Genomic DNA, 11643 nt, shown 5'->3' on the forward strand with positions numbered 1-11643 from the left:
GTCTTTCCACTTGAGGTGAAAACTTATATGAAATGCAAACTTAAGTCTCCAAACCTGCCTTATGATCCCACCTTATGCCTCCCACCCCTCACTTCCAATATCAATTAAATATAAAGAAATCCTATTAATTCTCTTTTTTATGCACATATAGTAGTTCCAACCCTTCCAGGCCCTCGTGTAGTCAACAGCTTGAACAATACTCCTGCAGCAGCTGCTGCAGTAACTTACACTTTGCTGCTCTTCCAGTATTCAGCTAATGGATTGAAGCAGAAGTGTATTTTGGTATCTGTTTTAACACCTGAGCATGTCAAGATAACTTTTTGCCTGTATTTATTTTAATTAGAGAGAAACTTTGTCACGCAACAGAAACGTGAGAAGTAATTGAAACCTACTATTTTCATAATTTTTTCCCCCAAGTTCTGTAAAAAACATCCCAACAACTGTTTTTACAGTCATGAAGGCACTTCACATTCCTCAGTAATGGCATGAAAAAAATATATAGTGGGACTGCTTATTCATCACAGTTTGAAACCAAGATAACAAAAAAATGCCTCTTTAACTAGACCTTTACCAGAAGTAGCATTTTTTTTAATCAAGGGTTGCCAATGTACAGCAACCTCTTGCACATCTTGGCACAATGAGGTGATTTAAATTGTAAGTGCCAGTGATTCAGTTTTTCATAAGGCTACAGAAAAAAAAAAAAAAAACAGAAAAAATTCAAAGGCCCATCAAGAATATTCTCAGTGTGACATCTTTTACCCAATTCTGAGGCAGCTTCCCCAGGACAGACCAACATGCTGGAGAAATGACAGGGAAGAGGCACTCTGTGGGAATAAAAAGAATGAAGAAGGAACATCCATGGGCTAGCTCTTACCTACACAGTTGTAGCGACTGCTGGTGTATTTTAGTTCATAACCCAGCTGGCACTTGCAGTAGAAGCTTCCAAACGTGTTGACACATCTGCGGTTGTATGAGCAGACAGCTTTGCCAGTGGAGCACTCATCAATGTCTACAGCAGGAGAAGGGATGCTGGTCAGATCCATGGGAAGGTAAAATGGGAAAAAACTCATTGGGATTTGCATGGGAATGATTTTGTCTTGGCTGTCACAAATAAGCTTAATAAATAAGTCTTATAATTTCACACTTGGTGATGGCTTTTGCACGTGTTCTTATGAGTGAAGCAGTAAAATGTGAACTAACTTTATGGAAGAACATAGTATCAAATATTATAAGGAATGCTTTCTTCATCACAGAAAACTCACAGGCAATGTTGAGGCTTCTGGAGAAAAACTGAGAAGTTTGTATTGTGGGTCATCACAATAACAGAAAGCCCCATCCAAACAAAATACCCAAATCCTATAACACATGATGTCAGCAGGGCAGCTTCCTGCAGGCAAAGCATGGTAATTAATGGTCTCATTCCAATAGAGAGAAACTGAATCTGTTGATGACTCTAAATCATGTCAAAACACTGAATTATTTACTGGGTTTGAGAGTTATCCAAAGAATTACATGGCCAATAGTTTAAAAAAAATTTAAAAAAGAATTATGAAAACTTTATGTCACACTGAGAGTAACAAGAAGCATTATTTAAGCCAGTGAGGAGGGTTAACTACTTCCTAACCTTTCCCCAGAATCTTATGGCTTTGGTGATCCTGCAGAAAAGAAGCTGAGAGTGAGCTCTCTAACCATACCAATGCATGTCCTTCCATTTGGTCCCAGCTGAAGGCCACCTGATGGACAGAGACACTGCACCTGCCCTTTGACTTCTTCACATCCATATTGGCAATTCACCATGGCACATGTCCTAGAACCTGAAAACAGTATTTAAAGTAACAAGAAGAGCAAAATTCTAGGCTGGAATCACACAGTTTTAAGTTAGATATGGATGAACACAGAAATTATTAAGAACAACAAAAAGCCATTCCTTATAAATAAAGCTGTTTATAAATTAACATATAAAAACTTTGGGAGTCCATGAGATACTTTCTGTATTTTCTGTCACCAAAAAAACAGAAGCTTCACCAGATCTGAAAAATCAGGTTGGCTAAAAAAGCAGAATGCTTTCCATTTCATGCTGGCTTAAAGACAAAGAAGACAGGTAGAAATACCTGCTTTCACAAGTTTAGATAAGCCTTAGATCATACAGCAAGTGTTTGCAAGAACAGTTTTCATCAGCTGTCGAAAGCATATTAACACAAATAAATCAGTTGTGGAGCACAGAAAGGTAAAGCAAGGAATCATGTCATGCAATTCAGCACAGTAAAGAATAATCTGTATTGGTGCTTTGCTTGAATACAGTCATCCTTATTCAACAGATGAACTGGCAGGACTATACACTGAGATCACACTAGCTGTTCTTCATCTGAAGCAACACTACCAAAGACTTTTATTTCTATCAGGACCAAAACACCTCTGAAGACCAAAATATAAGTATGAACTAGTTTACTTTACCCAGAAACTACCAAATACGAAGCCTCTTTCAGCTGGGACAGTACCAGAGAGCAAGGGCAAAGACCCTATCCTGAATAAGCTAAATCTGTATATCACAAGAAGAAAAGCTGCTGGGATTAAATGTGATTAGATGATTTTGGTGTGCCTGTTCCATCAGCTCTGTTACTTACTTGCACATGTGCCATCTGGCATGAGCATGTACCCGTTGGGACAATAGCACTTGTAGCTGCCATGGGTGTTCATACATCTGTGCTCACAGGGACGTGGCTTCAGTCCACACTCATTCAGATCTGCACAAGTCATTGGAACAGAGTGAGTGCTGGGATTTTATACATAAATTCATGCATATAGGTGGATAATGTTGCCTAATGTGTGGAGTTCCCCAGAGTGAAATCGTCTGGATGGAAAATCAGCCAGCCCCTCGCAAGATGAGAGTTTAGCAGACCATCTGGCTGAAAGACTGCTAGTAAAACCAACATACACAGACCTCTACACTTGAAAAATTAATGCAAACTCTGGCACATCTGGCAGCTTGTTAGGAAGAAGTGGAGGGGTGGAGAGAATTGTAGCTAATCTTTTTTGGGGAGTTTTTAAAACTGATTTTTTCCAATTCTAGCCCTCCAGTTGACCCCTGTATTAGAAAGGCAAAACCATGAGACTAAAACAAGCAAAACAGTTTAAGATAAAGTGAAGCAAAGATTTTTACTTTAATTTTTCTGAGCTACACACTGGCACCAAGGTTATCAGTAGCAGAAATGAAATACAATATATGATAATAATTATGTGACTTTAAAAGGATCTCAAAAATCTCAAAATCCTGATAATAAGACATCCTAAATCCTTCACAAAATCCAGGATTTAAAGGCTTTTCAGAAACTAAATCAATTTGAAATTCCTAACATCTGCCCTTCACAGGGAGAAAATGAGAATTCAAAAACACTTATTTATGTGGTATAGGGTGAGCAGTGCTGACAGTAATATTTGGGCTATGACAAGGGGACAACATCTATGTTTTTCACTTCCATGACCTGACACCTCTACCTCTTGTAGTGATTGATAAATAGACAGAACTCATTTATAGAATGCACCAGCATATGCAGGCCATCCAATATGTGTTTAACATCACATGTGACTGAAAATATAATTTTAGTAGAGTTGCAGCTCTTCAGGCAAGAACTGAGCTTGTGCAATCCACTTTTAATGGGAGAAGCATCTGTTGTTGTGTCATACTCTGCAGACCACAGGAACAAAACCTCCAGGCCGTTCAAAGCATAAACTTTGTGGAGGTGCACAAGTGTTTGTTACAACTCAGTTCAGGGAAGAGCTAGGGTTGCACTCTATTATTTTCACAGGGTCAGTTTTAAAAAGGACAACCTGTCTGCTTGCAAATCACACTGTATTTTTGTGCTACTGTCACTCCACTAAATAACTAAGACTCTCTTAATAAAGAAACTAGAGAGCAAACTGGACAACAAAAGTTATTCCATTTAGACCATACATTTTCAAAAGTGTTTATCTGCACCTATCTCTCATGATGCACAGATAGCATACACAGCTCTAAAAAAGGACCTATGGAGATAAGGCTAATTTAACTCAGACTTGGTGGCAGACTAATACAGTCCCCTTATCTCTGTTATTTCAGTTGCTCATGCTGAGCTTGCTCAGCAGGACATTCTGCTGTAAGGACAGACCAAGGCTACATCTGCCAGTAAATTACAAGTGGGTATTAGCACTCCTGACTAATGGAACATGACCACCTATACGGCTATACTGTTGAAACAAACAGCTCTTGGTCACTTCTGGCCTGTACCAGCCTCCACCTCACTGAAAAAATCCTGGCCATGCTCCAGAAGGTAGAAAAGCCTAGGAGCTAACAGGGAATTTGCATGTGTAGGTCTGTGCAGTGCTTCCTCCTCTGAACCTACCAAAGTGCACAGAACTGACCACACTGCCTGTGGAGAGCATGTCAAAGGCACATGGAGTTACTGCATGGAAAATATCTAAAAGCTGAGGGCTTCTCTGCTGCCTTTTAGTAACATTTAAGCTGCCAAATAATTTTTGAGGTTAAATTTCTGCATTTAGAGGCTGAAGTTTTAAGTGGTACTTATGTATCTCTTACATATAACCACAGCTGCTGTTTCCCTTTCCTCTCTAGAGGTACTGACAATTTAACTTCTTTCCCTGTGAGAAACAGTAAAAGATGGATTTTTCCAAAATACTTAATAGCACAACTTTAGGGCATATTGTTTAAAAGATACTGTGTAATAAATGGGCTGTTTTGACTGTAAAAAATGTGTTAGCATGTCAATGCAATATTTTCAAGCAAAGTCTGCAGGAGCTTAGGAAGGTAGCAAGGATAGACCTAGTAATTTTTGTGGCCTTTATGTCATGTTTCCATCATAACACCTACAGTTCACTCACCTGCCTCTCCATGCACAGTGACCTGCTCCTTTCATCTGATCCAAGACAGGAGTCTTGTATTTTTGAACAGGAAAACTAAAGCTGAGTTCTTAACCATGTGTTAACTGAAATATTTCCAAGTCGAATTTCAAGTTTATGGGGGGAAAATGATGCACTTAAAGTTTCTGAAAAGGCAATTCTAAGGACTCCCCATGGTGGTTCTCAGAAACCTGTTATGTTAGCATATACAAACAGCCCAGGCAGATTGATAAATTGCATGTCTATCTGACTAGAAGATTCATTTTAAAAGAAGCAGGGACTGTTAGTTAAGAAAATAACATGGGTTCTGGAATTGATTTCCATCTTTTCTGATACCTTCCTATAATAATGTCTCCATACCTTAATCCCCTGACTATAAACATGAAAGTTTGCCCTTGTCATCAGCCCAAAAGAGATATACAATATAGGCTCAAACTTTTGCCTGCTAGAGGAGGCTTAGAGGTTGCCTGGGATGCTGATGATGCAAAAGTCTTAAATTCTGAAGTTCTTCTACATAAACAAGAAAACACCCTGGTTTACTGCTTTGGAAGATGACAAAAACCATACTACAGGATAAGGAAACAGAAAAACAACAGTCTCCTTTCTGGAGCATATGCACAAACCTTGATTACAAGTTTTCCCTGTAAATCCAGGGAAACATTTACATTTGTTTGGTCCCGTGCACTCGCCATACTTGCAACCATGTCCACAGGTAGCTGGTGGAGTCAGGCAGAGAAAGGAAAGAGAAAAATGAAAAGTTAGAAATATTCTATTGGAGAAACTTTTGCCCTGCTTACTTGCCTAAAAGGTTTTGCACAAGTTCAGCATCCTCCATACCTCTCTCTCCCTCTAGTCTGAGCACAGTAACTACTGATTAGCACTTTAGTTTGGCTTGTGAATAGTGATACTAACATGAATTATAATAATTTGTCTTTTCCAGGTTTGTAAAGACAAAAGGTCTCTCCTTCACTTTTTATTTTTTTTCTGCAATGCTTACAACTCACATTTAGTTTTGTACCCTTGCCTTTTTCCTTTTTTTAGGAAGCCTATGTGAGATGCAGCTGGCTAGCAGCTTGAATTGCTGTGCTTGGCATCTGAAGTAGGGAAGAGGCAATAGCACTCTCCTAGAGCCAAGGGGGGACACATAATCCTACAGCAGTTTACAGTCTTGGATCTCCTCAGTTACAGCAGAGGAACATGTCAATCCCATGGTGGAACATCCAGAGCACATCTGTCTTCAGGCCATTGTCCTTACCACACATCCCAGCAAGTGTAATTGCATCAGATTTACAATAATTTGAGAGGGCTACATTTAACCTGGATGCATTAAAAAGCAACCCTAAGTCCTCTGGATCATAAATCATAAACTAAATGCTGACTTTTATAAGCCTTAAGGCTCCTGAAATCCCTCTAATTGTCAGCATGGGGGTTATTCAGGAAGAACAAACCAACGTGCATTTATATCACGACAATCTCTGAGGGAACAGTGAAGGAGTGTGCACAGGATGTGAATCTTTATTCTTTATGTAGTTAAGCTGATCTGCGAACTACAGGAAAGCTTAGTTACAATATTGTAAAATTAACATTAAAATTCATTTTTCTGAATTCAAGTATCTTCCCTACATTAACAGATACATTCCAATGTACTGAAGGTACTAACTCTGTGGATTGAGGCATTTTTCAACACTTCTTCCAGCTTTGAATGCAATGTGGCACACTGCAAGACCAGCTTGTTCCCCTGGGATCCAAAGAATCCCTGCTTGGGATGTTCTCCCATGGGATGGACACATTTCTCTTTTGTAACTGAGGAGATGCAAGACTGCAAAAGACCAGCTTGCAGTACTAGCACTGAAGCAGAGAAAAACACCACATCTGGATTTACAATGCAGAATTACATTATAGGTGGCTTAAAGTGATTATCCAAAGAACAGTCTTCAAATTTTATGAAAACCTGTTGCTTTAAAACAAGACAACCTACTCCACTGGCTGATCAAAAGTTATATTTACCAGTTATCCCTCCAGGGATTAATTTGCATCAAAATTAAAGTGCAATTAAGCAACGCAAGGAATACTATAATAATTCCTGTTTCCTTTTTTAAAATGGCATATAATATATACAGAGCAGAGACATTTTAGTACCTTCCCCTTTTAGTATATGGATTTTCAGGAATAAATAATCCTAAACCTCTGTACAAATTCACTAGATATAAAAGGCCAAACTCTCTGGGACAACAGGTGCAACATCTGAAAATGATTTCTAAAACATATTTTATGATTTTCTTGTGTTTTTCCCAAGTACAATTGGAGAGAGAGATTCCACACTGCATTCTCCTTTGGCCTTTTACAAATTAGAAGTGTCTTAAGAGTCATTGTCCCTTCATTAAGCAAATGATCCACAGACCAGAACACTGGCTGGTTACTCAAGCTCAAGTCAGGGGCACTTATTGCTTGAGTTTTATTTATATTTTTTGAAAGTTAAAACCTTCTGGTTCTCAGAGGCTGTGTAATCTGAAGGATACCAACTGATATAAAATAATTCTAGGGGTCCTCATATAGCATTAGAAAACACTGCATTTATGGCACGTACTCAACAGCTGTAACAGCATAGCCACTGGCCAGAGCCGTGCAAGAGGTTAGAACAGGTGGTTCCTTCTGGACCTAAGAATTTCTGAACATGTGAATTATGTGTTATTCACTCAAAGCTCTGCTTTTTTTGAGGAGATGGTCTCTCAAGCACGTTTTATTCGCTCTCTCACAGAGTTAGGAGATTTCACTCCTCAGAAGTTTTCCTTCTGTAACTTCTGGCAGGCATGTATAAAACCCCCTTATTAGTACCAAGTATGAAGCAACAGAGAGGAACCAAACAGAAAGTTAATGTTACCTTCGCAGTGGCCCTTGTTCTTTCTCCAGCCAGGACAGCAATCCAACCTGGAACCGTAGCGACACACCCCAGGCTGGCTCACAGCCCCCAGCTGCCCACGAGCTCTCGAGCTGCATAAGGAAGGACAAACACCAGCTCCAGCAGGAAAATGCTCTAGCCCATTCCTCTACATTCCCCTTTGTACAATTCTCTTATGTTTTATCCACTGTCAGGCATTTTGATTTCACCAAACCTAGAGCAGTGTTCTAGACAGGAATGCAAACCTGCATTTGGTCAGAGAAACTGATGATGGGATGATGGGAATGTTTCACCTGCAATAAATTAACTGTGTAAGGTAAACCCTTCCTAATGAGAAATCAACAAAATCATAAAATACAGCCAGCTCCCTTGCTAGAATGAGTCATCCTAATATCAGTGAAGTCAATAGGGCTGCCTCAGTTTGTGTCACATGAATAACTGCATCAAATATATGACACCATAACAGACCACACTATTGCCTCAGATGATGAAAGACTGATTCTACAGAAAAGCATGTTGAGAACATCAGTCAGCCCCACAAAGGTAGTGACATGCAGGCTCATAGCCACTGCATATGTGCAAGGTGATTGCCTAAGTGCAGACAGTCCCAAGCACTCTGGTTGCATGAGACTCCCTGGCCATACAATTAATGTTAATTTCACCTGCCAATGAGCCCAGGGGCTTCCAAGTCATTGTGCAGATCAACAGCTGCAACAGTTGGAAAACCTGCCATATTTGTTGCCAAAATTACAAATCTTATGGAAATTCACAACTGTGTAAATCTTCTAGACCTCCTCTGTGCTTCTATGAGTGCTGTGGCTTTAGTTCTCTTCTCCCTATGCTTGCTGTTAAGTTGTCCAACCACATGCCTGTCCCCTTTATGAAATTCTGTTCTCTACCCAAAATCCTCTGTCACCATTGTTTTATCCAAGTCATAATTTAAAATGCATTTTCTTCAAAGAGTCCAAAGTGTTGGCTTTGGCACAGAAAATTCCTTTTTTGGTGAGAGCTTTGTAGTAAGTGACTTGGATCAGTGAGAAAAAAAATGGTGGAAAAAAGTCATCAGGCATGAATTTTTGCATTTTCTTAGTTTGATGCACAAAAAAGGTAGTATTTTATCACATTAAAGGAGTGCTTTGCCTGTATCCTCCTGTGCTCATCTGTAATGCTCGCATTCACATCAAAACAGTTCCTGCAAACATCACTGAGGCAAACTAGTAGAACAAGTGTATGCATACACTCCAAAGACACGAGATGTTACTCCAGAGTTTTCTTTAGTAGCTGAACCACTGGAACTAGAAGGGAGTTCAGAGGAAATGCATAAGCTCATATATCTGAGATACTTTAAACAAAGACATGGTCTTCATGTCAGCTGGCAAGTAAAAAAGCTTCAGTGCTGGAATAAATTGTTCTAAAGCCACCCAACCTTTGCCATCAACCCAGTGATGAAGCTTACAGGTGTACATGTACTTATACACAAACACCTTCAGGCAGGTGAAAAAGTGTGTTGAACAGCTAAAACTCCTCTGTGTGTATCTGTGACAAATCAGCATCCTGCGTCTGCATCTATAGACAATAAAATAACTTTTTCTGGTTTGTTATTCACATGCTGCTGGCTTACATAATTTTCAATATACAAGTTAAAGAACATATGTTCTGCCTGCAGACTAGAAAGTGGCCTTGAATTTACCTGGATAGTAAATGTACATTCTGCTTGCATCCCAGAAAATCTCTCTGAATGCATCTGGATAGTGCTATGACCCCCCATGAACATTAAAATGCCTAAGGCCTGGAGGAAGAAGGGTCTCTTTCCTTTCCAAAAAGTGCTCATTTTCACCGGAAAAACAGATTCAGTAATGTTTTATTTAACAATTTACTTAAAAAAAAAAAAAAATAAATTATAAAGTATATAATATCTCTCAAGATTTCAGAAAAAACTTTCCTTAAAACTGGGAAACGTTCCATAAAGCTGCAAATTAAATTAACATAGCTGAAATCTATAGATATTGCCCTATAGGTTGAAAGGCTTGTTCTGACTTCCACTACAAGCATCAGGATAAAACTTACCTTTGGCAGAGGGAAAGATCAACTAGTTCCCAAAATCTGGGAGGAAAGCCAGTTTTGCCAGGTTAGACCCACTCACCCATGAAGAATCAATACTCACCAGCTTAGCTATTTCTATGAGGAGTTCAGCAATTTTTGAAAAAGAAATTTAGAAAGAAGAGATTCTTTCAGGCAGGCAGACCCTTTCTGGGAGAATGTCACATGAACTCTCCTAGATATTGAAGAAGTAATGTGGACTTGAGGCACAGGGCACTTCTGATCCCTCCTTGTCTGATATTCCTGTAGGATTTCAGAGGGACTACCTAAAGTATCTGAGTGACATGACTGGATTTATCACAGACTGTTCAGTGTGCAAAAAATTCCTGGCCTTGAAGAACCTGCAGCCAAAACATGACTGGAAAAGAAGGGCAAGAGAAGGCACACTGTGCAGGTCAGACCACAGCACAGGTCAGTGGAAGAACGGTGTCTGAAGAGCTCTGTCCTCTGAGAGGCAGCACTGGTGCTAAAGGCAACAAGTGACTACTTAGCAGTCCAGGGTAGCCAGGGAGGAGAGAAGTAATTGATTTTATGAGGCTGTGGAACTGCTGACAACACTATGTGACATTTAGCAAAGAACAGTAAGCATGAGTAGTAAGCACAACAACACAGGACTGCCTGAGTTGAGGTGACTGAAATAAAGAGCTGGCTGCCTTAGCTGTCACAAGATTATTGTGAGCCATTAGCACCGTTTTAAACTAAGTGGGACTAAGTTTCACTGCTGCTGTAACCTGTATTGCTGTTATGGTTTAGGAATGGTATTCCCCAAATCAGTCCCCCCTCCAACATTCCCCACAACCACACGCCACCCTCTCTTGCTCCCCTAATTTCCCCTCACCCATTGCCTTTGAGAAGGATGGAGCTGAGAATTGGAGGCACAATAGGCAAAGATCGCAGGTTGAGGTAAGAACAATTTACTGAAACAGCAATGAGATAAGGAAATAAGCAGTAACAGCAACAATACTAATAACAGAAGGTAGAAGAAAATAAATATTTCACATGAAAATACCCCAATAGTAGACCAGACAGGCTCCTTCCACCATGATTTGTTGACTGGAAGGAATCCCTTCTCCCTGGAGGAGGGTCCTTTTTCCCCATCCTCGACAATGGTGTGAGGTGGTATAGAATAGCAAATGTGCTTTCTCTAGGACATAAGAGCAGGTCTGGAGTTCATGAACTTCCAGTTCCTGAGGAGCTGACCACTCAACAGCCTCACATGTGCTGGAACAGCACACTGACACTTGTTGATGACAAATGTTTCTATTCACAGGTCAAATATTAAAGAAATAAACCACAAAACATCTTGAAGGCTTCATATGCAGTTGTGAATCCTCCCTTTACCAGCTATTCCCTTGCTGCAACACCTCTGCTTCTGGAAACTGGGAGAGGGAACACTGGATTGGAGTAAGTGGTTTTATTGATCCTCTCTCAAAATCCCGTTGTTTCCAAAGCATACCTGTCTCCACAGAACCCAACATCTGTCACGACTGGCTGCCGCTGAAGGGCAGTTTATGCTGGCAGTCCAAGAATCGGAGGTGCTCACACCTTACCACAGATGGTGCAGCTGCTCCCCCATTTGGACCGCCTCTTTTCCCAGAGCAGGAGTCCCCAGCTCCGGTGGGAATGTCTCTGGGGAGCGGCTCACACGCCCGCTGGAGCGCACGGACGGGCGGGCGCCGTTCAGCACCACGGCCCCGGGGACGGACCGCCGGTGGGGCGAGCTGCGGGGAGCGGGGAGCGGGAGGGACCCG

General features: G+C 40.6%; 1 protein-coding gene across 1 annotated transcript in view; it reads right to left on the reverse strand.

The window, feature by feature from the left end:
- Positions 1–11643, reverse strand: part of EGFL6 (EGF like domain multiple 6) — a 33521-nt gene that overhangs the window by 20765 nt on the left and 1113 nt on the right. Inside the window, exons 2-6 of the mRNA XM_033515724.1 lie at positions 7775–7940; positions 5517–5609; positions 2625–2744; positions 1695–1814; positions 875–1009 (exon numbers count right to left, since the gene is read on the reverse strand). Coding sequence (XP_033371615.1) covers positions 875–1009; positions 1695–1814; positions 2625–2744; positions 5517–5609; positions 7775–7940 — 634 coding nt within the window. The remainder of the gene's footprint in view (positions 1–874; positions 1010–1694; positions 1815–2624; positions 2745–5516; positions 5610–7774; positions 7941–11643) is intronic.

Source organism: Parus major, chromosome 1, assembly GCF_001522545.3.
Source record: "Parus major isolate Abel chromosome 1, Parus_major1.1, whole genome shotgun sequence".
NCBI classification, from domain to species: domain Eukaryota; kingdom Metazoa; phylum Chordata; class Aves; order Passeriformes; family Paridae; genus Parus; species Parus major.